Raw genomic sequence first — 27,606 nt, 5'->3', positions numbered from 1 at the left:
TGGAAAACAGAGCATTAGAAAGGACAAACTCGGCACTGTCAGAGCCCCTGAGAGCAAAGCAGCATAACCCAGGGAATGGGGAGGCTCAGTTCCTGCAGCACAGGCACCTGCACTACAGCTAGATCAGCTGAGAAGTTTGGTCCCAAATATTTATCACAAATGTCCAATAAGAGCTTCTAAATGAGAACTTATTTTTAGCTACATACTTTCTTAGGCACCCACAACCCCCCTCTCAGCCTGCAGGAACACAAGAAGAGCTTTACAGCTCCTCTCAACAGTCCTGCACACAACACATCGACCTTGGCCTGCTCTGTGGAGCATTATTGCTGCTGAGGGAAACAAACCACCCAGCTAAACAGGGCCAGCAGCAAGCTCAACACCATGCTAAGGTAACCAACACTGCTAAGGTAAAGCAGGAAAGAAGATATTAAAAAAAATAAAAATAAAAAAAGCAGTGTTCCCATGGCTGAAAAAAAAAAAGGGATACTGGTCTGTAATTTCAAAAATAACTATCAGTTTTGGATATTTCTACAGTTACTTGCCAATCAAAAAGGCTGCTACAAAGAAAGTAGAATCCCAGCTTTCCCTGAAGGTTAGATCCTGCTTAAGAAATTGTGTCAGATTTGGAACTGGGAAACACCTCAAATCCTCCAGTCCCAAAAATATACTCATTCCTGACAGAAAAAGTTAATCTAAATGTTCATCTGGATGGAGAAAACACTATTGTGCCAACTTGTAAAATGCACTGTAACACTCATCCAGACTGCAGTGGGGATAAAGAGCAATGTGCTTTGCTCTTTGCCCTTCTCACTCTGGAGTTCTGTTCAATACACAATTCCTTCTCATTTTAAGGAGCTCATCACTTCTAATAACAATTAAAACAAGCAAGCTAACAGCAAGGCTTTAAAGCCAGAGTCCATAAAGTCCTAAGCAAATCCAATACTCAAATTCATTCTCAACCTGTTGTGCTACACTGCTACTTTGAGTTTGAAAGAGAAACTTGGTTTCTACCACTACCTGCCCAACTCTAATCTGTTCCAGAAGATGCCTCAAGAAGAAACTGTAACTCATGTTTCAGACTCACATCTGAAAAGACTGGAATTTCCAATAAACATGAAGGCCTGGGTTCTAAGCACAGCTGTGCATTGATGTTAGCAGCATTAGCTACACAATACCTACATTTTATAAGTTCATAGAACACACTTGGGCAAAGTATGTTTGTGTACTTTTAACATGGATCCATTTCACTGCTCTTTCTTCCTCATCTCCTTGTAAGGCAATATTTTATGACACAATTAGGTTGATACTATTCTTGACAAGTTTGACCTCCAGCTTTACTAGACCAACTTTACAGTCCACATGCTCATTTCACCAACACACAGAGTGAACAAATGCCTCCATCTGCAATCTGAGTTCATACCACCATTGAACAAAGAGGATATTTCTCCAGTGTCCATTAAAACAAAACTCTCTCAGTAAGCAGCATAACTAGCAAGTACTGGAACAAAAGTGGAAAACAGAGCATTAGAAAGGACAAACTCTGCACCCTACACACACCTGCACCCTGATCCAGAGGTCACATACCTCAGAATCCTGTATTTGTGAAGATTTTGGACACCTTGTAAAGGAAATGGGTTTGTCTCCCCCTCAGCTCTTCCAAGAACACCACTACAGAATAGGGTGAATTGGCACCTCTGTGTTCACTTCTGAACTCCAAATGGGAGAAATTTGCTTGATAAGCTGCTACATTTTCTCACTCACCTTGTTTTTCTTCAAATATCACCCATTTCATGACAACTACCGCCCTTTGAGTGTCCCATCATCAGCAAGGACTTTAAGAAATGGCATCTTTCCAAAAGGCAGAGGAGTGCTGGATGACACCAGTGCTCTGCTGTAGGTTTTGACTCATTTTGTCACCACACCCCAAACATTTTGGTTTTGTGGTGTTTCAGTCACCCTCTGTTGACTTCACTGCTTCGGGTTTGTTCCCTTTCCTTTGCTGCTCTGTAGCAAGACCTCGGACTTCCCCACAGCAAACATCATCAGCTGAGTTTACAGTAAATTACAAAATTGGCCCTTAAACTGATTACCAATGCTCATCAGTTAAATATGTCAATGGGCTGATAATCACAGAGTCACATCTACATATCAGGATCCAAGCTTCGAAATGATCAGAAATGTTCCTCTGTTTCTTTAGGGAAAAGTGGTCCTGACACATTTTCAGGTTCCCCACGTGACCTTACAATTTCCAACAGACGTCTGTTCTCTAAAGGTGAAAAAACCTGTGCCAGCCCATCAATGCAGGGCTTGCTGAACAACTCCACAGTCAGAAGAGCTGAGGGAGCTGGACACAAACAGCACTCTCCTGGTCTAGTTTCTAGCCAGAGAAACATCCACTGGCAGTGCCAGGCAGTTGTTACAAATACTACCAATTTGCCCAAGCTTCACATTCTCCAGGCTCTCAATTTCAGCTGCCAAAAAACTACAACATCATCTCTAGTTCCTCAAATGACATTTCTCATCAGATCAATTCAGCATTCAGCAGCACCGTTTTAGGAGGCTGGTTGCTATGACAGTGCTTTGTGATGTTCTGTTAAATGATGTCAATTCATTGGGAGAAAGAAGGAGCTGTTTGGTGTCTTTAGCACTGTTCTTATCAAGAACCAGAACAGTGTTAATGTGCTCAGGAGGCTTTAAAATACTTGTGGAAATCACAAGCTATACTAAAAGAATTTTCAGCATCCTACAGATATTTTAAGTGCAAGATGCTTGGGTTTCTTTTTTGTCTGGACATATTTTCCTAACTATAACTACATTTCCAGATGGCTGTATTAGCATTCCACAGCCTGACTTCTGTTACTGATTTGTCCCAGTATGATCTTGAAACTGAGTGAAGACACAAATCAGATTTGTAAGAATAACAAGAGGAAAACAGATTGCAAAGAGATACATTTTGAGAAGCAGAGAAGGAAAGGGAAGAAACATGTGCCAATAACCATTTCACTTGGCACAATCATTCCAGCTTTTCATAATAATAGTTTATCTGAGAGGGACAAGTTCAGAAACTAGTAAATATTCTGTTGGAGTCACTGCAGGTTTATTTCAAAAGTATTTCATATTTGAGCACCCAAATAAAACTAAATGTGTTTTAGGGTTTGCCATCTTTCTCTTCAATCCTTCATGGGAACTGTCAAATATAAGAACCAATAAGCTCCTACACTTCACAGCAGCATCTTGTGTTTTACAAGAAAAAACAAATCCGAGAAAGATTAGCAAGGAGAGTATATCAAAAGTCAGGGTAAAAAAATTGTTACTGCTTATTCTAAGAATATTCTGGTGTCTAGCTGTGCTCTCACTGCCTGCTCCACCTGCACTAGTTGCACACAGAAGTTATTAAATGTTTAGAGGAAAGAGACAAAAGTGTAGGTCAACACACCTCTGTCAGGGCTGCACTCAAAAGATCTTAATCACCACAATCTGTTCTCACAGGCTTTTGTCAGAAACTGCAGCTGGAAACAGGAATGACCAGTGTGCCAAAATCATCTTCCTTTCCTACCTCTAACTCAGTCTCCAGAGCATTCATCTTCATTCCCTTTCAGGATTCTACTTCTCCACAGCAAGAAATCTGCCTGCCCTCTTTGGAAACTTTGAATGTATTCCCTGCATCTAATCTTTGCTTTTTCACTCCCCTTATTCTCTTACTCCAGCCTTGAAAGTAAAGGAAACTGTTTGAAGTGAATTTTCCCTTTGCTCTTTCCATAAAACCTTTCAAGATGGCCCTATTCAAAAGGGATCATGCAAACCAGATCTTCCAGTCATCCCATCTGTGTAGCACTTTCTGGTAACACAGACCTGTCAGCCTTTTTGGCAAGAATTTGAGTTTAGCACTTTTTAATCATTATGCAATGCTCCTGCTAGAAAACCCCAAAGCATTCAGCAAACTCCTCCCCACTCCAAAATACACCTGAAATCAGAAGTGGGTATTTCACATACTTGATATTAACACATTTCATTACCCTACTGTTTATTCTCCAGCTCTTACCCATGAAGGTCTTCATACCATACCACGCCCCACTTTTCCCAAAATACCTGAAAACTGTGCTTTATGTAGGGGAAAATATTTTAAGGGACTTTTGAAGAAAACACAAAACTTAGGTATGTACCCAAAATAAAAAGAGTGAAATTAAGATTTTTTGCATAAACTCTCTGTTTATAATGTCACATACTTTTTCTCAGCACAAAGTAAGGGTGCAAAAGAGCAATGGGAAGAGAGACTGTGCTTTCAGTAGCACAGGTACTTTAAAGTTCTTCTCGTAAAACTAGAACCTGAGAGATGTTCAAGATAAACTGTGATAGAACAAAAAGATTAATACCAACTACATTTAAATTTGTTGGCAGCTTGGCTCTGTTAACCACTGTGTTAATTACAAGCTTCCTGGCTTCTCTAGAAATAGTGATTTCAATAAAATACAGCAAATAAATCTGATGGGAATGGTGGAGCTTGAACTCATCACACCTCCTAAGTTGCAGATTCAGTTAACATGCATGAGAGAAACTTCCCAAAGGCTAAGCTCTGGATGAGGATTCCCTTCCACATGCTGCCTGGATCATACAGCAACACCCTGGTTTAGCAGGACTGCATCTGCAGTTCTCACTGCATACTGGCCAACAAATTACTCTAAAAAAATCAATCTTTCACTCTCTCAAGGGTAACAAAACCAGAAGTTCCAAAGTCTTTCCTGAAAGCAACCTGTCAAACCTGTCACGATTTCCACAGCAGCTTAGCAAATTCCAAAGTAACAGCAGGACCTCCATGTATGAGGATCTCATTCAAATCTTCTCAAAATCATCCATACTCAAGTATTTCAGCCCAATTAAATTCAGCTCAAGATTTAGTTCAAATCACAACAAGATTGTGGGAACACTGTTAAATCTCCTGCTTAACACACAGAGTGGTCCAAGCTGCAGTCCAGCTTAGCAGAGTGAGGTATCTGCAGAAGAACACTTCCCTTGCACAGACATGAGCATGCTCAGAACTCTGTTTACTTAAGTAGCCATGGCTGCAAATTCAGCCTGGGACAAACCATGCTCCAGTTCCTTTTTATAAAGACCTTATCCAGTATTGCCAGAAGCTGTGAAACACAGGGGATCTGGGGCCATTTCTGGCTAACCATTAGTGGGAATACTATATCCCATCAGCCCTCAGATACTGATTTCACAGCACAGGCAGCATCTAGGAACTGAGCAAAGAACTCTGAATATATCTGTACCCCTTGCTGTCCTCTGCCCTGCCAACAACAACTGTGGACAAGGGTGGATTTATGGTGTGTTTTTCTTACTGAGTATCAGTTTGAAGGTGCCATGGGATTAAACATGATTTCTAACCCCTATGAAGAACTGAGCTCTTTAGCAAAAAACAGTAACAATAATTTACACTAAAAAAGCTTTCCTACACCAAATAACCATTTCTACAAGTGGTAAGAATTTGGCCACATGACAACAAAGTCACAGTGAAAACTTGGAGCTTTCAGTTCAGACTATAGTATTTACCAATATTGAACAGGCTGCAAAATGACCAGCTCCTGGCTGGACAATGAGAGCTTTCTGTCAGACACTGCTTGCACATACACCATGTGGTCAGCCACAAAAGTATCCTCAGTGTTTAGATTTCCATCTCTGGGAAAACATATCTTAATATGGAAGTTGGAAGACATGATGTGAAGACTCCTCCATCTGCAACAGATGAAACTGTGCCTGTAAGAAACCTGAGACTGAATTACTGATTTCCCCTTAAGTACTTCACTCAGAGATAACAGTGCCCATACCAGTAAAACCATCAACTTCTGCTTAAGTAAGAATCCAGTGAATAAGTTTATTTCTTAATGATTTTTTTTCTTTTTTTATATGTAAACAGGAAGACTGAAGGTTCAAATAAAGGCAACAAAAAATCTCCTTATTTTAGGCTTGGAATGTTGGCAGCTGACACAAGGTCATAAGGGATAATATAATCCATTTTATTCAAGCTTTACATTCCACAAGACCAGCAATCACAACTAGAGTATTAAACTGAAGTATTAAGCAACAAGACTTCTCATATCCTTCCATTTTTTGTTCTTGCATTTAAAAAGAAAAATTCTACCAGAAGAAATAACAAGTATGTGCTACAGGAATTTTTTTATTCACTCACTCTGATCTCCCCTAATACATCACACATATCATCAAGGGAGTCTGTATTCACACCTGACCAAAATTCTGTCTGGCTCTTTGAGAAAACTGTTAAAAACTCAGCAGTCTACATACCCCAAAACACTCTATCTTCTGTTTGCTTATCAAATTAACTTTCTGACCAGCTTGTGCTAACAGAAGCAAAGCCTGATGACCCAAAAGTAAGGCACTGAAGAGAAGGATTTACAGGTCTTAAAAGCATCTGGAAGATAACACTGGCATATATCTTTTCTAGTCTACTCATGACATCACTTTTTCCTATTAAGTACAGTACATGCCAGGCCAAAGTTCAAAATTAACAATAATCATTGCCAAAATCTTATGCAAGAGGTAAAAACAAGTCAGAAAAGCAATACCTGATGCATCCAGATGCTAAGCACCTTAGTCATCACCAGGCTTCATCCTCATCTGGGCTTGCATCTGGGCAATCATCTCCTGCATGCGGCGCAGCTGGAACAGAAAGACACCCAAGTGTTCACAACAATTTCATGGGAAGCCCAAAAATCCAGGGAACCTTAAAACTTCTTTTTCCGTGGTAGAACACAGATCCTATTTTCCTCTTCACAAACTGAAAATGTTCAATAATTCACAAAACTGATTACTTCATTTTCTCCATCTCTTACTCTTCAGTTCAGTACATCTAACCTTCACAAAAGCTTGGATGTAAGAATTAAGGAAAATTAAGCAATGGAATCCAAATCTTTTGAAGTCAGCTATGCTTGCAGACCTGTGAATCAACATTTAACCCATAATAAGGAAAGCATGTCCTTTAGGTGTGCACAGAGCTACACCTGAGTGTAGCAGCTTTGTTCTGATACAGGTGCTCAAAGCAGAAGATGTAGGAACACTCATCCTGTGACTATCAGAGAACTCTGCAAATTTTTAGCAGCAGTAACAGCCAAACATGAAAATAAGATTTAAAAACTATTTCAAAAGAGAAATAGAAAGATGTTTATAAAATTTGGAATCCCAGACTAAACATATTAAGCACCAATATTTTTAATATCTAAACAATTACTTTTCCTGGAAAAATATGTTTTCTTAAGGCATTTTCTTATAACACTTAAAAATTAGTTTCCATTTCATAAACGACCACTTATATATAATGCTTTGTTGCTGGTTGTTTTTTCAAAAAAAAGAAAAAAAAATCAGAACAAATGTTTCTGAGACAGAAGAAAGAACACTAATATGGATTTTCAAAGTACATATGCAAAAGCCTCCAATTTGCTTTACAAATGACTGGGTACTTCCTTCCAAATGCAAGAGGGGAAGCCCCACATACAGAACTACAAGAGCCCCATTTTACAAAGTGAGAAGGAAACAGGCTGCTATGTCCATGCACATTGTGTAACCTATGAGTCCACCTCAAACTAGAGATCATGTAAAAATCTGAGGCTTGTACAGCAATTTCTCTTTTTTTTTAATTTACGTAGAGAAGTGCTTTCATTTATTTTCAGGGGGAAACTAGCTGAAAAAGCACTCTGTCTAAACAATTATACTCTATTTTCATCCAGTCAACCACATTAATTATTGTGATGATCGTTACTCCACCAGGTTCAATGCAAAAGAACCTGAGACAAATGCTTGATTATATGCACGTGGTGTTGTGCTGTTGTTTTGATTTGTTTAAAGAAATCCCACAAACTGAAAGAAACATCACAGAAAAAGGAAAACTAGCTCCAAGTGCCTATATCACTTTTTCTTGCCTGCTCTCAGATTTAGGAAAGAGTAAGAAACAGAAGATCAACTAAAGAGTAAAAAAGATTGCAGCACAGCCAGCAGTGCCAGAGCTTGCCTAAAACTCACTGGCTTATGTACTTATCCTCTTGCTGCACAGCCCAGGGCTCAGGAGAGGCTGATTCAGGTTCCTGTGGCTGCTGCAGAGATGGCCTCTGACAAAAGGAGATTCACACAGGAACAGCATGAAATTCAGCTAAGTCTGTGGGGATTATTATAAACCCATCTACATCTTTCTGCTAAGTACTTAAAACAAAAAGCTTCTGATCAAGAAGATGGCATAACACTGCAAGAAGGAGGAAAAAAAAGCAGAAAGTTCCCAAAATGAGTGCTGCATTGATTTCATGATACAAGAAAAAAGAAAAGCTTCAAAGATCAACTTGTAAATATGTAAGACACCTGGTCTTTTGAACTGCCTCGTTGCAGATTTACCATCAGAATAAAACTAGCTTTTTGTAAGCTCTCCTACTTGAGCTTTCCCAAGAGCACTCCAAGCTGAGCCATGAAACATTCCCAGAATAGAAACCATTCAGTAATCACAGGGAGAGACACTGCTGCACACGTATTATGGTGATTGCTCAAATGCAGAATTCTGCTAATAGCCAGCATTATATTTTAAGACTTAAATACAACACTGAGAATTGCATTTTCTTAACTTTAACTGATAAAAATATGCCCATAGCACAAAATAAATCAGATGCTGCATATGACACAAATATAAGGTAGCACAAAAGCCCCAGGAAACCTCCTCTGCTCTAACATTAAGAGTGTAAAAGATTTTCCTTTTCCATCCTCATGTGGTGTTTTTGAGACCTACTGGTGAAGTCTCAGTCTTTTCCATTAGGCAAGTTTCTGAAGGAATGGCAAGTTTCTGAAGCTATTTTTAACCAATCCAGTAGAAAACCTTTCAGGCACAAGGCCTGTGAAAAAAACAAGGCACATTGTTGTCAAATTAAAAAAAGGGAATCAAGCTCTATTGTGCTCAAGGAGTAACCATGCCAGTCTCTTCAACAATTCCTCTCTGAGTAGAGGACAGGACACAAGAGCTGCTCCTCCACATTACACTACAAAGAAAACCAGCTCATGTTCACCTTACTGGACCTACTGAATAGACAGAAAAACCTCTGCTCTTAATAGAGGAGCATGTAAAAGAATCACACCAAAGACTGAAATCGATGTCATGTCAACATCTGCATCCCCTTTGCTGTTGGGGACTACAAGCATCAAGGGCAGAAAGTGACTTTGATCTTGCTCAGCAGAGTCCTCTCACTTGCAAGAGCAGCATTGATATATTTGTGTTCACCCCCTAAAGAACAGATGCTACAACATGACAGCATAGGGCCAATGCACATCATGAGTGGAAGGAAGCTAGGAAACAATGTTTGGAAATCTGTTAAGACAAATAATTCCTGTGAATTCTCAGATAACAAAAGGCAAAAGAATAAACATAACCTTGGTATAAATGCCCCTTAGTTTACTTATGTCAGGTCTACAATTCAGTTCAAACAATCAAGTAACTACTGCAGCAAAGCAGAAAGGAAACAAACATTTAAAATGAGAGCTAAGGTTACAGAGTTAAAAGTGAACCATACATCTGGTTAACAGCCTCCACACCCTTAAAGAAACCACAGCCACACAGCTCTGCTGTACCTACAGAATTTCATCTCAATACCAACAGACACTATTCCTGTTTAAACAACATGAACAGCTTCTCAACCAACATGCAGGTATCACAGGAGGAGAAATATTAAGAAAGTAACAGTATTTACTTCCTGCTGATATGTTTCCTCTCTACCAAGTCTGATTATTTCTGCCCATGCCTTTACATAAGAAAGGCATAAGTGAAGATGCTGCAAGAACAGGGAAGATAGAAAATTGCAGACAGTGGATTTTCTAGTGAATGTTCCTGTAAGAGCTCTTTTGATTAAAAATACTTCCAATACCAAGAACACAGGTAATTTTGTTAACTGAAGACAGGAAAAAGTATTCCTGATAATTTGGAAATGGGGCTACCATCAAGATAAATGTCTTCCATAGGACAGGCAAGGCTGAAGCATTCTGCCCCCTGCACTGGGCAGTAACACCCCATTAAAAAATTAAACTTTAGACCTGTTTTTATTTCCCTCAGGTCTGCAGGTCTTCATCAGCAGTCATGCTGCCTCTTCCCATAGAAGTCTGCCCCTTGTTTCTCAAGACAATGCTTTCCCCACCCCCAGCAGCAGCAGGCAGGTACCTGCCCACACCAGTCCCATCCTCACTCCCCACAGGGCCACTGCTGCTCCCCAGCCTGGCAGCCCCACTGCTGTTCCCCCTCCTGACTCCTACACTGAGCCAGGGCTCTTTATCTCATCTGCCAAAGGGTTACACACATTCAGAAAGTGGAAGAAAAGAGAGAAAACAAGTTCAGCATTGTGCTCATTCTGCTATATACAGCCCACTGCTGACCATCTCCACTGAAAAGGATTTGCCCAAAGTCTCAGGGTAGATCACTAGAGAAACCCAGAGTTTGCTGTTTTCATGTAATCACAGCCCTAACATTTTTCTGGAAGTATTACCTGTCAGAACCTTCAAAGGTTATTATTAACAAGATCTCTTCAGAGTAGGAACACCATGGCACAAAACTACAAACTTTAAGTTTGTGCCCACTTACACTACAACATCAAAATAATCTGTTCTGCAACATATTTACAGTAAGGAACAAGAATATCTTTATGCCTATTTTCATTTTCCAGCTCTAAAAAGCAGGTCATCACTTGCAAATGAGTAAAAGTACAACCAGACTAAGCAATAAATCCAAAATGACAGATTAGCAATCACAAATTGGCTGAACTGGGACCACATCCTTTGGCATAATAAAAGACCATTTAGCAAAAGTGATGCCTTGATAAAGATGATCCTGGCATTCGTTCAAGCATTCATTCCTTCCAAGGTTATATAAACCTCACAAAACTGGAAATAGAACATCAAGCACCGTTACTGATGGGAATGCAGAACAGGAGGGGAAATGGATATTTGTTTTCTCTGTGAAGGCCATGGAATGCAAACCCATTTCCTCTGTGCCTCTTTCCTCCACAGATTTTTCCCAGTCTGAACCTTAGGGATGATTTGGAGATGAAGGGACTTCATACCAGCTTATCCACAGAAGATTCAGCAAAGCCTCTTGATCTCTTTGGAACAATAGAATGCAGAAGTTAAAAATGTATTTGTTTTTTCAAGTTCTAACCTAATCCCCTGCAACTTCAGCAGCAGTTATTCAGAGATGATTAGCCCTAGAGGAAACTTTCAAAGACTGTCCCCTGAGAAATTCAAAATTTCATCCCTTTAAGCCATGTTATATAAAAGACTCATTACGTATTTATATACTGGTCTATTTTGACCCTCTGTGTCAATGCATAAATAGAATACATATATATGTACACATATATATAGTGCCTGTCATATCAACAGTTTCCAGGGGAAATATTTATAAGAGACTTTTTTCAGACCTAAGTCTTAAAACAAATAGTTCTACAAGGATACCCAAAATTCTACTTAACTACTAGGCACGTACAATTTACATAGTTGTTTCTCCTGTTATTTGAACTATGACTCAATTTCTTTAAGTCTACTCGTTTGCTTGGAATCATTAAGGAAAAATAGAAAAACAAACATTATTTTCAAAAAATGCTCTTGACTTTTTCAAACATTCAGTGCTGCTGGCTATCAGCTGATGGGCTCCTGTGCTTTGCACATGCCCCAAGAAATGGGAGGCAGTTAATTTGTGTACAGAACACTTGCAGAAGTTCCACTCTTGGATGTGCACAGTCATCAAGTGTGCTCATGCTGCTGAAATGCAGTTATACAGTGATAAATATGCAGCTCACTCAATTTCCAGCAATTCATATTATTAACTACTAATTATGGTGATAATCAGCTGCTTCTGTATTTCCTTATAGGACTATTTATAGCAACATGCCAGGGTTAGCCAATAGCTAACCAGGGTCAGATATTTTTAAATATGGATGCTATAAGGGAAAAAGGAAATGCACAGACCAAAGTAAATTTCAAAAATTTCCATATATGGGAATCAATTTTCCACCTCAGAAACACACAAAACTGTAGTTTTTTATTTTTTATTCCAAATCACTGCACATGTGCAGTGATCTTTCCTGCAGTTATGGATGTGGATCCAAGCTGAATTGGATAAAAGAAGGATAAAGAGAAAAAACCCCATTATCTTACAACTGGAAGTAAGTCTTCAGTTTTCACACTGCAAATAGTACAAGCACTGGCAGCATACTGCTAGAACTTAAATACCATGCTAAAAATTTCTGAGTCTCTACAATTTCAGCATAAAAATACTAAGTTAAAAGGCTTAGCAATAACCTGGAAACACAGTGAGAAATCAGTTTGAAAACAGACAATTTCATAAATGGGCAGGCACAACAAAAATACTATGATGTAAGTCAAGGTTAAGATGAAAAAACACATGTATTAATTAGATTATGGGATTTTTAAGACTCAAGAGCCTATTTCTACTCCATAGCCACAAGACATAAGAATAAATTTACTGGTAATGTGCTTGCAGTAAGCACCTGCACACCTGAAATGACATGAGACTGTCAGTCTATCCCACCACAACACCCAGCATGTGCAGCTGACAAACATAAATTGATTTCAATACTTAAAATAGCAAATATCCTTATGGAAAATCAGCACCAAACAGGAAATTATAAACATTCTGCCTACAACCAAGAGTGCACACCACCTCCCATCCACAATGCAAGTGACTATAAACAAAACACTGTAAGGGCCACTTGTGTGGTCAGGTTATGCCTGTCATTTTGCACAGCTCCAATCCTACCTGCCACAGGCAGTAGCTGATGCAGAAAACTGAAATCAGAACCTAGCATGTTATATTAAATAACAAGTTTCTGAAAGCTCCTCTTACCTCAGCCTCTTTCTGCTGGAGGATTCTATCCTTGTCTACCACTTCCTCTTCAACAGGCCTATTGAAGAAAAGAATGCATTGACAGCATAAAATACAGAAGCAAAAGTCTCCAAGAACAGATTCAAGACTCACATTTCAATTAATATAACATCATCAAAGTCTACATTCTTCCGTACAGGGCAAATTCGGACGTTTTAAAAATCATGCTGCCCTTCTGTAAAAGGTCATCTTTACCTCACAGACTCCTGCTACTCCCTCTCCATTTCTTAAGATTTCATTTCTTTACTGCTATATGGATTTTTTTTTTTTTGCAATTTACTTTAATGAAGATATTTCCTTCACTATCTATCCACAAAAATCAACCACTAAGAAGCTGTGTAGGCTATTTAATTTCTTCTTTAGCATCAAAATGCTTTGCTGAATACTTGAAGAACAAGTGGAATGCGGACAAGAGTAAGCTACTACCCAAAAAGATGCAGCAAAGGTAGTTGTGGATTTTTTGCATTAAGTTGCCAAGGACAACCCTGCCAAGAATTAAAAAAGATATAATAAACTCCATAACACACAAATTATCAGAAAAGATTGTTTGGTCTAAACTTCTCTCTTTAGCTACATACGAAGGAGCAAGAGAAGCAATACCTCCCTAAGCAGATCGACTGGGGCCTATTTAAATTTGCCCACTAGCATTAATTTTCTTCAAGCAGACATCATTACATAAAACCTATCTTGCTTGCAGGCACCTTCTTCCTGCACATTCCAATTAAAATCATAGAGAAAAGGGGATTTAAGCTGTTTACAAGCACAGCACTTCACTATACATTATTCCTCTTCAAGAAGAGCATTTCATACAAAATTCAGAATTCCACAGATTGAAATCTCATCAGAAGTAACTGTTTACAGGTGGGATTAGTTAGGAGGAGGAGCAAGTGCCCTGTCAGTGGGCAGTGAGGAGCAGCAGAGCCCGGGGCAGCACACACTCACTTGCCAGTGCGTTTTAGCCTCTCAGAACGGAAGTTCTCGTAGTGCAAGTCTTGGGTCACCTCCTGCAGGTCCTGCATGTGCGTCCTAGAACAAGCAAAGGGCTACTGAACACTCAGAAAGTAAAGGAAAACACCCTTTTGTCTTCTGTTTCTGTTTTGTCTAATGGATGTTTATTACCAAAATTACCAAGCCAGCCAGAATTCTGCATTCAAGTTCATTGATATTTAATTAATTCCTAAGTGCCCCACCACTATCAAAGACCCAAAATATGCTGCCCTCCTTTTGGTCATTAATTATTTCAGATGAGTTGTTTATACCAGTTTTTGCAGTGTTAAGAACTTTCAAAGACAGAAATTCGGAAAGATACTTTAATTCCAAAAGTATTTTATTACTCTTAAGTGCTGTCAAATATACTTTGTAACTGGGAACTAGGTGGAGCTGCTTGGCTTGCACAACAGCTGCCATTGCTTAACAATTTCCAATTGCCAAGAAAAAAAAGAAAACCCGTTTGCTCCCAGTGCCCAGCAGAGGGCAATCCCTGCCCAGTGCAGACCCAGTTTGGAATGACACAACAGAACTCATTTCCAACAATAGCCAAACATCGTTTAAAAAAAAAATCACTTAAAACCATTTACGCAGGCAGAATATCCGTATCGGCTAAAATCATAACGGGGTGGGGAATCATATTTAACAAAGGATCTCCCCTACTGCCAAGAAAATTGCACTTTGCTTTTGGAATATTCATCACTTAGAAGAGTATTTTAAAAGCCTCTCTGCCCCACCAACTGCACTATAATAAACTTCAGTTGGTATTTACAGCCATCAGATCAGCTGACATAAGGTATAAAACCATCACATACATCTGGCAACATAAAATATAGCGAATATTTTCTGAACTGAGAGATCAGAGGGTACAGCAGGAAAACAAGCTGCAGGAGACTACACTGGCATCAGGGCCAGTTTTAAATTAAGGAATGAACGTTGCTCTAGGTTTTCAGTCACTGTGGCAGTGACGTCACCACAGGAGATGGGATCATTGTACCATTACTCACACCAGCATTGTGCGCAGCTTGAGGAAATCATTGTGCTCTGGATTTTCAACCTCAACAACTCCCCAGGGATACAGGCGGCCTCTGATTTTTTTCCCCTTCACCTCAATAAGTTGATTGGATCCAATAACAGCAAAGGGAATGCTAGCCTAGTTGAGACAGAAAAAACAAGTTACTGCTTTGATTTTTGGCTGGTTAGTTTTTGTGTTTTGCTTTGCCTTTTTTTTTTAAAGAAAGCACAATGATTCAAATAACAGGCAAGAGAGGGGGAAAAGAAGTGTTGAGAAACACTCTCTACTAAAACCCTCTCTCATCAAAAAACCAAGAAATGCCATTCTAGGCAATGGAACCTCTCCTTAGGAGCACCTGCAGCTGTGTTAGGACAGATTTGTTTTAACAGAGGCCCAGAAGGAAATGACGCTTCGCTTTAGGAACACTCGACTGTTGTTGAAGTACAGTTTGGGCATAATGTGTCATCTGACATAACATCATGCATGGAGAACAGCCAACAGAAACATACTTCAGATGCAGAGTGAAGTAGCTAGAGAGAATTTCAGACACATTCTTCAAACACCTTTGCAAGCACAAAGAGGAAATTACTTCAGTAAAACCTTGATTATCTGCTTTAACACAAGGCAAGTTGTTAATTAGTACAGCAACCATAACACCCACAATCTCTCTTCTTGCTCACATGTTAAAACGTTTGAGTCAGAAAACAGACTGCAAATACTAGTTCAAGGTGAATAGTGGTTTACAGTTAAAAGAGGGAAGAAGAGAAAGTCATGACACACTACACTTGGAATTCTGATGAAGCAGAGACTGGAATAAAAAGGATTATAATTCCAAGTCAACACACAAAGGAAACTGAAATTTTCAACACATTGTGAAAGGAATAAAGTACCTTTAGGCATGTTGTAGATTGAAGAACTACAGCAGCAAAATGATAAACTAGGAGTGAAACTTGCCTTTAAAACTCTAGTTTGCTCTTTAAACTCCTCATCTTCATCAGAATCTGCATCAGGGAGCTGATAAATTCTAATGCCATGTTCAGAAATCTCATCCAGAACCTGAAAGTTTGCAAAAAAGAAAGAATAGTACTCTTATTTCATTGAAGAGATATTCACTTTACAATATATGAAATTGATTAACTAGTCTGTCACAAATATTCACCTGACTCAGTGTCCAAACTGCAAAATAGCACAGGCTTGAAGATTTTTTTAAAGGCATAATAGATAAATGTATTTTTGGAAAACATAGCAAGTAAATAATTTTAAAATGCCAGAAGATTTACAAGGCAAATACAGAAGCAAAGTGAGGTTAATATGAAAAAAGAGTAAAAGTAGCAAGAAAGAATTCATTAGTGACAGAACCAAAACTATTCACTCCGTGTCAAAGAATATTTTTGTGCATTTGATACATTCAAAAATGTAGAAGACAGTGCCTAGTGCCTCTTGAATAAAAAAATATAAAAGCTGATTATCCATTTAAAGTGAAAAAATATTAAAAATCCACTCAGAAAAAGACCTTGTTCTTAAACAGTTTTCTTTGTCATTAATGTCTGAGGGTAACATAAAAAATACAGTATCTGTATTCCTGGGCACATTCTTTTCCTAATGAAATCACTGCAGGGGTGAGCAGCCAGCATAACTCCAGGCCTTTTGCAGTTTCAAAAGGTGGCACAAGTCAATTCCTTCCTCAAAACCACAGAGAATGTTTCTGCTGCCACACTACTGAATATGCTTAGGTCAGCTCTCGTCACTGCCTCAAATGCACTGACAAGAGTTACCTTCAGTAAAGGAAGTGTGGTGGTGTAAGGAGAGCATGAAGAATGCTGAGATTCCACAATGACTCTCCAAAGGGATCTTGGATGTTTCTGCAGAATAGGGGAACTGTGCAAACTTCCTAGAGCAGCAACTGTAACCCCACCAACAGCATCTGCACCAAGCAGCTGCCCTGCTCAGTGACCTCTCAGCACAGACAAAGTTGGGCAAATTCAGGGAGAGTTTTGAAGTAATGGTAAAAATATTCAAAAGAGCCTACGTAAGGATTTGTGATACCATCACTGTGTATACAACTGGAAATTGGTAGCATGAAAACAAGTAGACTTCAAATAGAGAGGTCTTAATGAGCCTTCTCTGAGTACTGCTGGCTCCTCCATCCTCTGTCATGATGGCACCCGACAGCTACAGTAGAAATGAAAACTGTCCAACCAGAACAGGGTTATTTAACAGGTGTTTAAAAGAAAACAATTCTCCAGACCATTAGCAGAGGAAAGACCATGCATGAGCCACAGCTGTTCCCTGACAATGTTTTCCTGCCAGGTACATAAACATCCCCCACACTCACACACGCGCACACCGAGCAAAGGACCACGAGCCCCACCTGCACAGAGAGCAATGTTTCATAGAGAGAAAAGAAATCTGGGAGTAAGTGCTGCCAATAAGCCATTAAGACATTCACACAATGACATTTAAATCAATGCATTTAGTTACTGTTTTGCAAAATGAGAGACTTGAACTGTCACCAAATGACAAGAAAAGATGCACAGCTGGGATGGGTGGGGCAGCACTGCAGTTCGATGCCTTTAAGTAGTTGCATAAAACAAGAAAGAACATTTAACCTGGCTGAGATTTTTGAGATAAAATGCAAGTGGAACAATAACGGGAAAGCCAACAGCAAGGGGTGCTAGAATAATATATTACAGCTGTTAAACCTAGTGCTTTCCTGAAAGGAAAAAGAATTGCAATAAAAACAAACTGTATTTTATGCTCCTAACAATGAAACAGCATTTTGCTTCTTCAAATCTGAATTTTATTGGCCTCAGAGGATTCTGTGTTCCTAAAGATTAGCCTTCCCATGGGAAATTAAAAAAAAAGTCAAAATATTAGTTCCCCTCTCATGAAGTCATTCTTTTGAGCATGTTTCCTTAGCACTCTTGCATGGCACAGCTTGTGAAACTGTCTTGCATTTCTTCCCACTCAAGAGTTTGAAAAAATAACTTTGAATTCCAGAAAGCCCAAACAGGAATTACTCCAAGCTGGGTTTCCTTTGCAAGCACCACAAGCTAATCTTGCTGCTTAGTCCATAGCGGCAAAACAAAAACATTTTACTTCAGATTGATGGCCAAATGGCAGAAACATCTAAAAAAAGTAAGGCTTCAAGCTGCGTCAGCAAAGCAGGACTTTGATTCCTATTCTTGATTAGAGACTCTGTTAGCCAAGATGCTTTGAGTTAGAACAATATACAGTAGCTTTGATTTTCAAAGCTTTGGAAGCACATTATACATTTGACTTAATATAAACTCAGTTTGCAGAGTGACCTTTGCCAGCAGTACAAAAATAATGAAAACTTGTTTACCTGCTCCCTAACCACTCCCTTAGACTACAGATGCCCTTCATATTGTTGTACTTAGCAGTGCATAAATGTGGTGATCATATGTCTAAGTCCAGACTCTTTTAAAGATTAGTTAAAGTTAGTTAAATTCCCAGTGAATTATATTTTAAAATAATTAATGTTCCACTTAAATGCCTCCTTCAAATCTTTCAACATCATTCTGCTCCCAAATGCTGAACCAAAAAGTAAGCAACTATGAACACTGAGCCTGAAGTACACTGCTGAAAGGGTGAATTAGGGGGGTTTTACAAAAAGTGGCAGCTCCACAAACAATGTGTGATAAACAACTTTCACAAAGTCAGTACAGTAACAGAAAAGGAAAAGCAATAAAACCTGCACAATCAAACACATTTTTGCTTTATGATTTCCCTATAAGTTCCTTCAATTTGAATGCAGTGCACCTGTTGTTACCTTACAGTACTTGTGGAGGAACAAAATTAAAGTTCAAAAGCCTGGACAGAATTTCTCCCAGCAAGATACAAAGGTTCTTCTTGTCTCAATGAATGGATTTTTAAAAATTTCCTTCCTCCTTTCACCTGGTTCACCATAAAGCTGCTCATTTCTGTATAAGCATCTCCTCCTCTCTTCAGTGGATCTTTGCCTGCATTGCAGGCAAGGTTTGTACAGTCACACCATCCCCACTTTTAACTTTCTCAACTATGAAGGATCCATTCCATCTCTTGGGCAAGTTTTCTTACATCACTGAGCTTTATAAAACACAGCAGCAATGCCAGCAATACCTCATATTGCCAAAATGTAGTTCTTCACGTGCCCACACAAACCATGGCCACACCTGCCACTGTGGCACTGGTTCACTCAAAAATGCTCCAAAAAATCCTCTGAATTTAGGTGGAGTTCAGCTAAAGTGCTGCTTTGCAGCATGATTTTATCTATACTATTTTCCCAATAAATAAAACTGTAGCCCCTCCTCAAGAAAATAGAAAAATACTCCCAACATGAACACCCTTGGAATAAAGATCTAATAATCATTCTAAAGGCCTACAGGAAGTCCCAGGGTCACAATCAAAACTGTTATGCCCTGTATGAAAATGTAATATAAAAGATACCTTATAAAAGGTTTACTCTTGTGTAAAATACAGACTGCAGTTTAGAAGAACTAATTATCCCTACACTACCCAAGGAGTAAGTAATTCAATTTGTAAAAAATTCATAGGCATTATAGGGTTCAAACCCATTAGACTTTGCAAATTATTGTACTGGTTTTGAGTCAACTGAATGTGACAAAGCTTGTGATTGATCTCAATAAATTTTACTGGGCCACCTCTAAGCATACATAATACAATCACACCACCTACACATTCCTTTAACAAGGTGCACAAAGTCATTCTCAATCAAACAGAATAAACCAGAATAGATTAAATATTTACATTCATTGCTCAGATGATGCAATAAATTGGAAATTCAATTTAAGGTTAAAGACTTGTACAATCACAAATATTGACATTATTCCATTTAATTTACTACAAGGTCATATCTGGCAAAAGGTGGGCTGTCTTGGAAAGGTTTCTCAAAAACAAAATTTCAAGATGCTGAGTAAATCTTGCAAAGCAAATGATTTTAGTACTACTGTCTGGAAAGACAGACTGTCTCCACTACAACCCTAAGTCCTGGTGTTTCAGGTGAACACATAACCCAGCACACAAAATGTTCACACAATGACATACATTTTCCCATAACAGTGGAGCCACAAAAGCATCCTGCTCATACATTAACCCAACTGTCCTGTCTCTGCATTAGTGTTTCAGTTTGTACCATGAACCATGTACCACTTATTTTAAAAGTTTCCAACCACATTTTGCTACAAACCACGCAGCAGAGTGCACAGCCCAAGTACCTCCTGGATGAAACTGAAGATATGCCCTCAGAACACCCCTCATGCACTCCCAGCACTAAGGGGCACTCAGGCCACTGCTCAGTCTGAAACATCTCCACCTCCCCTTTCAGGACTGTCTGAGCCCTTGTTACAAACTGTGTTGCTACTGGGTGCACTGCTTTGCTAAGATACCTGAAGCCAAGAACAGCCACATTCTCAGCAAGTGTAACCAGCAAAGCACATCAGACTTCAGTGAAGATTTCCCACCTCACACTTGACCAAGACTGGGTTCTTGGTCAGTATCATTTACCCCTCTTCAGTCTGAAATGACTTTATATTTGGCTTTAATATTGTATGGGTTGATCTAGTCTCATGATCAAGTGTTAGACCTACTCTTCTCTTCAGCCTCTCCCTCTCCTTCAGTGTCAGGGTGTCAGCCTTGGCAATCACAGGGACAATGTTGACTTTTCCATGAAGAGCCTTCATGAACTCCACATCTAATGGCTTCAGTCTGCCAACAAACGGAAAAAAAAAAAAAGATTTAAAATAGGCATGGAGTCTTGTGTTGTTTGTTTTATAACAGACCAAATGTAATAAAATTTACTTATTTCAAGTGTCCACATAAACAGTATTTTCATAATAAATTAAGCTTAAGTCATTCAACTTAATGCCCTTGCTTATCAACTTGGTTGTGCAAAGTTTAAGCTGTAATTAAAACTGTCTCTATATAATGAAGTAGATATTAAAAGCACTTGTGTTTCTGGGTGATAAACAGTGCAGTACTGCCTTGAAACAATATTCTGCCATCACTGCCTTGAAACAACATTAAATGCAAAAGGGGATGAAGTAAGGGAGAGCACAAATCTCCATGGACTGTTTTAATTGCACTGGCTAACTGACAGGTTGGCAACTCATTAACATTACTGCTAAGTTACCAGTTCAAGTAATGAACAGACTTATGATCTGTTATGAAGGTACAACACCCTAAAGTACAAAAGCTGCAGGTTTTTCTTACCCATGCCCAAAAGGAGAGATGAAGTAGAAGCAGCAGTGGACTCTGTTGTCGATGATGTGGCGCCTGTTCAGGCCACTCTCATCGTGCAGGTATCGCTCAAACTGGTTGTCAATGTAGTGGATAATTGTTTTGAAGCTGTGGTGTGGGAGGGGGGAGAAAGACAGGCATCTTACATCAGCTTTAAATAATAAGGAAAGAATCATTAAAAGATAAGAACAGAATGAGAAACACACTTTATTAAAAACACTGCTGTTACAGAAAATTCAACTTCCTAGCATTTTATCTAGCACTGAGGAAAAATATTTTGATAATGCAAAAGGATGTTTTCATAACAACCACCAAGTGTCAACTTATGCCTAGAGCCAATCTCAAGTGTTACTTTGTTCACTGGATAAAAAGTTCAAGTGCAAGCTCAGAAAAAAAGCACTTGGTGCTGAGACAACACAGGAACAGAAGACCGAGGATTTTTCTGCCTTTTTTTCTGGGGTAGGGGCTGGAGATTTGTTTTTAAACTGGTTGATGAATGACATATCCCGGATATCCTCTTGATTTACAACCCTGACCCTAGAGCCAGGTTTCTATAGTTACCTATGAAAATTCTGGTATTCTGTTAGAATTAAGTACAAATACATTTGCAAGTCATGCACTCAAGCATCACATGATTTATTAAGCTATTTTTGTTACCTTACAGAATTCTTTTCTGTTGGCAAAGAAAAAAAACTCCTACTTAGTTGAAGGCAATTTAAAATATTCCCTACAAAGAAGTAAACGAGCACAAAATCTGATCACAGATAAATCAGACCCAGAGAGCAGTGACTAGAGAGAAAATAAAACAACACATAACCAAGATCATTTTAAGCTATTCCAGAGCATGCAGACACCTGCAAACACCATTTATACAAAAGGACACTTGATATTAGGTACTGCAGGGAAGGGAAGTGAACAGCTGACGTAGATAAGCTTACACAGATGATTGTGTATCATGAGCAAGTCCTAAACTACTTGAGAAAAAACTAAGCAGAAAGCTTGAGAAATAGGAACATCCATGTTCCTGTTGCTGAGAAAACACAAACTTGATGTGATACATTTAAGGAGGAAACAGAGCAGATAACAGAAAAGAAAATTAATAATTTGGAAAATGAACATAGAATGCTGGCAAACACTGCAATAGACAGCAACGTTTGACCCAGGGCTGCATGGCTGCAAAGGATATAATGAAAGAAAGTAACAAGAATGATGGAAGAGAACCTAGAGGGAATTTGACTCTCCAAAGCTAAATTAGCTTTTGGATTGAGAAAGAATAAATCCAGTAATAGTAGAATATACACACACACATTTACATCATTGCAAGATTTGGCAATTCTAAGTCATATTACAGAAGACAACAAAGCAAAAGATGGAATTCATTGGGTTTTGACCTTAGTGCTACTCATTGGGAAACAGCATCTTAGTACCTAAATGTGCTGAAACACATCAATAGGGTTTTTGTTCCTGTTAATCTCCAGTACTTCTCTTAGCTGGTAAAAGGTAACGAGACTGAAGACACACAAATATTAGGACAGAAACCAAACCCTAACAATGGGAAAGAACTATCACACATTTCTCTGGCAATGCCATTAGTTTACGTGCAGTTTTCTAGGTCTACCAGCTCTGATTTTCCCCATGAATCGGTGTCAGTGTCCTGTACCTCCTGGCTTCCGGGAAACACCTGGCTTACACCTCAGGGCTGTCATTACTGAGGAGACAGCACATCCTGTATGGAACAGCAAACAACAAACGCTGCATTGGAGCCCACTGGGGGAAAATGAACAATATTATCAGGCTGCCAAAACCCATCAAATATAACCTTAGTCAGTTAAAAAAAAAAAAGGAAAATAAGAAAGAAAAAAAAAATTTGCAGCAGCCAAAGAGCTGAGAGCAGCCATCAAAGAATGACCTGTGACACTGCAAGCAAGATGAAATAGAGTGTGATCAGCAATATCTAACAAGTTCACCTGCAGTCTGTTTTTGTCAATCACTTTTTTGAGGCCAGATATCAAAGCAAATCTAAGCACCAAGCATTTTTTTTCCTCCCTTGATTAGATCCCCTCTCTTCTCATGGAAGATGTTATTTTAAGGACACTCTTCTCATGATCCCAATGTACTTATGCATGGAAAGATGTTGAATGCATCACACCTCCCACCACAAAGAATTTTGCTGTTCTCCAAACACACCCCTAAACTGATGCCATCAGCAATCCTAGGTGTGGGTCTGATGCTAGAATACAGAACTCCAGCCAGCACTAAAGCTTCACAAAGAATCTTTAAAAAATCACCATGGTTAACTGTGGTTCACCTCCACCTTACCTTTCATATTGTTTTAAGTACAGTAGCATCCAGAAAACAACCTCTAATTCAGAAGGTATGCTGTACTAAATCTATAACAAATCATCTCCCAATCCAACACTGTTATTTTTCCAATCCAACAGACCTCCTGGACACACTCCTAGTAGCACAAAATTCTTATCAGTACTTTTTCTTTGACATAAAATACATAAAAATTTACCTCAGCTCCTATCCCTGAAAGTCAGACTCCTAAAATTTAGACTTTTCATCAATGCACAGAGACTAAAAGCCATTAGGGAACCTACTCAGGAGAAAGATATTTGAAACTCTCCCAGCATTTGCTATCTCCTAGAGACACCGTGCCAGTTTGATTTACCTGTGTTCAAAAATAGCCTTCGTAAAATTTGTCACCTCAAAAAACAACCAGTCTGCACAAATTACAGCCTTCCCAAAAAAAGGGCTTTATAAATCTTGGGTCATGATCAGCACTATCCACCAGTGAACCACAACTGCAGTGAATGCTCCTGAACAGAAACATAAGTTCAAGAACATGAACTTGCTCCTTCCTCTGAACTAGCAAGGAAGGAAGGTGGTTGCACTGGGTTAGTCTTCACTACAGCTCAAAACAAAGAGTCTGCCCATCCAAGTCCCTGAAACATCCTGTAAAGATTAACAGACTTTGTCAAAATGACACTTGCCATGGCTGAAAGGCTTTTCATGTGACATAAGTAGACTAAAGAGATACCACTAACTGCATCTTTTTATTTTGTAAGCACTCTTTGTTCCTGTAGTGTATGTGATGTCTCAGATTTGTCACATAAAACTACGTATAAATTGTTCTACACAGCTCTGAATCACCACAGAATGATTCTATTCAGAAAACTTCCAAAAAGAAAGGGGGAAATCTGAACACGTAGGTCTCTAAGAAACATCTGAGCAGAATAAACAAAGGGCATTAGAACACAATCAACAGGAAGAGCTCTCTACAACACAATGCACAGGCTGCAGAGCTCTTGGCTGCAGCGGAAGGAAGCTCTAGTCAACAGTGCACAAAATAAGCAAGACCATGATGCAGCCCAGAAAGACGCCTTTGTCTTATTCCAAAAGTTCCAATTTTTTCAACTTACTAAAGTAGGAAAAGTGGGAGGAAAATAAAAATCTCACTAGAGCTTCACTTTCAGACTTTCATTTAGGGTATTACAGAACTTCACTGCCTTCACTTTTGCTGTGTTCCTGCATCTACACCATAGAAAGAAGAGAAAAACTATCTGATAATAAGAACACATCATTCTGTCACTGAAAGATTGCAAAACATTATATTAGCATTATATATGTTTATTTTATCTGTTATTTATTTATTTCCTGGTCTGTAAGGGAAGGACCCAAATCAACCTGTATTATCTTTATGTTCCATCTCTCTGCACAGTGATCCTTGTTTGCCTTGGGATTACCACCACCACAAATAAAGTGTCAACAAAATTAACAACTGAGTAAAAGAAATATTGTTGGCACTTCTTAAAAGACAACCATGTGAAAATTCAAAGTTTCAATCCACTGAAACTAGAGGCATCCCCGTAAGGATATCTCATCTTTATTTGAAAAAATTCATCAGCTTTCCACAGCTGAAGAGAATTGCCTGACTGTGATTATTTGGAAATTACATTTATGAATTTAGTTTGTTGCAAATTGCCCTGTTCCTCTCTAGGTGCTTTACAGATTTCTTTCTTCATAATCATTATGCTAAAGCAATTATGCATATTTTCCAGTGTATCTACTGACAATTATTTCATCCATTAAAGATTGTCGTTGATATTTAGGCCAGAGAGAGCCAAGTGGTAACTTAATCATAAAAAAACACCAGTTCTACCCAAGTTGCTGGTAGTACCTACAGACAACAGGGAATGAAAAGAACTGTCTTAAAACATGGAAACTGGATGGGCCAGAGATACAGAAAGTAAAAGACAAAAAGTTTCCTCCCTCCAGAATTTTGTTCTATTGGAATGGCCATAGAGACAAAAAGCTGACTGCAGTGCTCAGAGAAACTTTTTGAAGGAGAGGCTGTGAATTTTGAGGCAGAATCATAGACACACCCTACAAAACTTTTAAGAACATCAGAAGTGGTTATAAAATTTAAACTGGAAGTTGTAGAAAGTACCAGACACACTAGAATAGTGTTTGTGTAGGACACACACTTTATTAACAAAGCAGTATTTACACACATACCAGTCCTGGCTGTTAATGGCATCTCCATATCCTGGTGTGTCAACTACAGTTAAACGCAGCTTCACCCCTCGCTCCTCTATCTCTACTGTAGAAGCTTCGATTTGAACTGTCCTCTCTATTTTCTCTAAAATAAAGGAACATTTGGGTTGTTATTTGCCTATCAGTTCCTGCAGAGACCCCCACAGGAGGAACTGCAAGCTCAAAGAGTGTTGTAACCTGCATGACATAAAATATTTTATCAAAATATACAAAGTAGTAAGCAGAATATAACACCACGTTTTTCTAAGTAAACAAGAAACAATGAACTGAAACATGAGTTTACTTATGACAATATGCAAAAATAAAATAATAATACTCAAAAGCACAATAGATTCTTTGTCAAAAGGTTATTTACACCTCTAAAAAGGATTTAAGGCACTACAGACAAAAAGCAGTAAGAAGAAATGGGGATTAGAGCAAAACCACATTTAGGTATATTGATACCTAAAAGGTTTGGGAGGTGTTTTTTTTTTTAATAGCAGCTGATAAACAAAAGCTGTCTTTGAAAAATAAGAAAATGACAGCTCAACAAAACATAATTTAGAAAATTTAAATACAGCAGGATGAAGTGGTGTAATGGGTAAAGAAGGAAGCAATATTAACTGAAAGAGCATGAAATTTGATAGGGTGGAGTGTGCTGGAGGAACTGCAAAACCACATTTACCTGCAGCTCCAGGAATATAACGTTCTGGATAAAGATCAGTCAGGAACAGACTGTTAATTAAAGTGGATTTTCCTAAGCCAGACTCACCTACAAACAAAATAATTCAGGTTATTAAGCATATACACTTTTTACTCCAAGATTTTTAAAGCACCTTGTCTTTCTCCAAGCCCACATTATGGAGGAAAAATAATTTGTTCATCAGGATCCACCCTAGCTTTTGATATAAAAACATCAAAGGTTCAGCTAAGCACTTTGAAAACACCGGAAAAACAAGCCTTCAGTGTTTTCATAAGTGTTACATGAAAATTGTAAGTTTACTGTAACAGATGTCACAATAAAAGCTGAAAGGTCATACAGCACTTGGACTATAGATCTAGAGATAGCTCAGTTACTTGAGGGAAATTACAGCTTTTTTCACTTAAACTTAAAAATCAGGAACTATAACTCTCTTGCCGAAAATTTCTGAGAGCTTGAAGGTTTTCCTAAGCTATAAATTGAACTTGGAACACTGCTGGGAAGATAAATGAGTAAAGCAATCCCAAACTAATAGTCAAGTTTTGTACCCTTACACTTAAGCCCATATAGTTTCCATGGAACTGAAAATAATAAAGCAAATTATTCAAAATTCACCTGAGAAGTTTTATAATTCTGTAACTTCAAATGATACAAATTTTGTCCTACATCTAAGTAACAAAGTTAGACGTGTAAATTTAACTCCTAAATCTGAGTTACAAAAAACTGCTTGCTTCCTAACTCAAGGAATCAAAGGAGCCAGCATTTAGACCAACTGGCTGTATTATTTTAGAGGCTACTAAGCTGATATTAGAGATGAAAAAATTATTTGTATTTCTCATCACAAGCTACATGACACAAGAACTCTACAATTATCACGTATTACCTGTTTATCTCACAAACTGCTGAATACTGTCACCAAGTAATCCCAAATGGTACTACAGAGCACACTTTCACTTTTCACTACTGCTACAAAAGAGTAACAGTACTGTGGGCTCCCTTTGCACATGCAAACCATTAAACTGATTTAATGTAAACATAACATCACTAGGAAGAGCTTTGTGCCTAAAGAACTCTCCATCAAAGAGACTCAGAAGTGCTCATTGACAGAACAGGCAAATTACAGGTTTATCTCTGACACCAGAGTGAGTCAGTACAGAACAGCAGAGAATACAACAG

The 27,606-nt window shown here is 38.6% G+C and overlaps 1 protein-coding gene across 3 annotated transcripts in view; it reads right to left on the bottom strand.

Moving 5' to 3' along the window:
* LOC120509655 (septin-2) overlaps window positions 1–27,606 on the bottom strand; it is a 34,809-nt gene that overhangs the window by 793 nt on the left and 6,410 nt on the right. For all 3 annotated transcript variants that reach the window (XM_039724580.1, XM_039724579.1, XM_039724581.1), the window contains exons 4-12: window positions 26,416–26,502; window positions 25,713–25,836; window positions 21,165–21,299; window positions 20,543–20,660; window positions 15,888–15,989; window positions 14,926–15,071; window positions 13,874–13,957; window positions 12,893–12,950; window positions 6,582–6,675 (exon numbers count right to left, since the gene is read on the bottom strand). In XM_039724580.1, the coding sequence (XP_039580514.1) occupies window positions 6,607–6,675; window positions 12,893–12,950; window positions 13,874–13,957; window positions 14,926–15,071; window positions 15,888–15,989; window positions 20,543–20,660; window positions 21,165–21,299; window positions 25,713–25,836; window positions 26,416–26,502 (923 nt within the window). In that variant the 3' untranslated portion in view covers window positions 6,582–6,606. The remainder of the gene's footprint in view (window positions 1–6,581; window positions 6,676–12,892; window positions 12,951–13,873; window positions 13,958–14,925; window positions 15,072–15,887; window positions 15,990–20,542; window positions 20,661–21,164; window positions 21,300–25,712; window positions 25,837–26,415; window positions 26,503–27,606) is intronic.

This window comes from Passer montanus, unplaced genomic scaffold (assembly GCF_014805655.1).
Source record: "Passer montanus isolate IOZ18808 unplaced genomic scaffold, ASM1480565v1 scaffold53, whole genome shotgun sequence".
Taxonomy (NCBI): domain Eukaryota; kingdom Metazoa; phylum Chordata; class Aves; order Passeriformes; family Passeridae; genus Passer; species Passer montanus.
The sequence above is the reverse complement of the archived record's forward strand: the minus strand, read 5'-3'. Positions and strand labels throughout refer to the sequence as shown.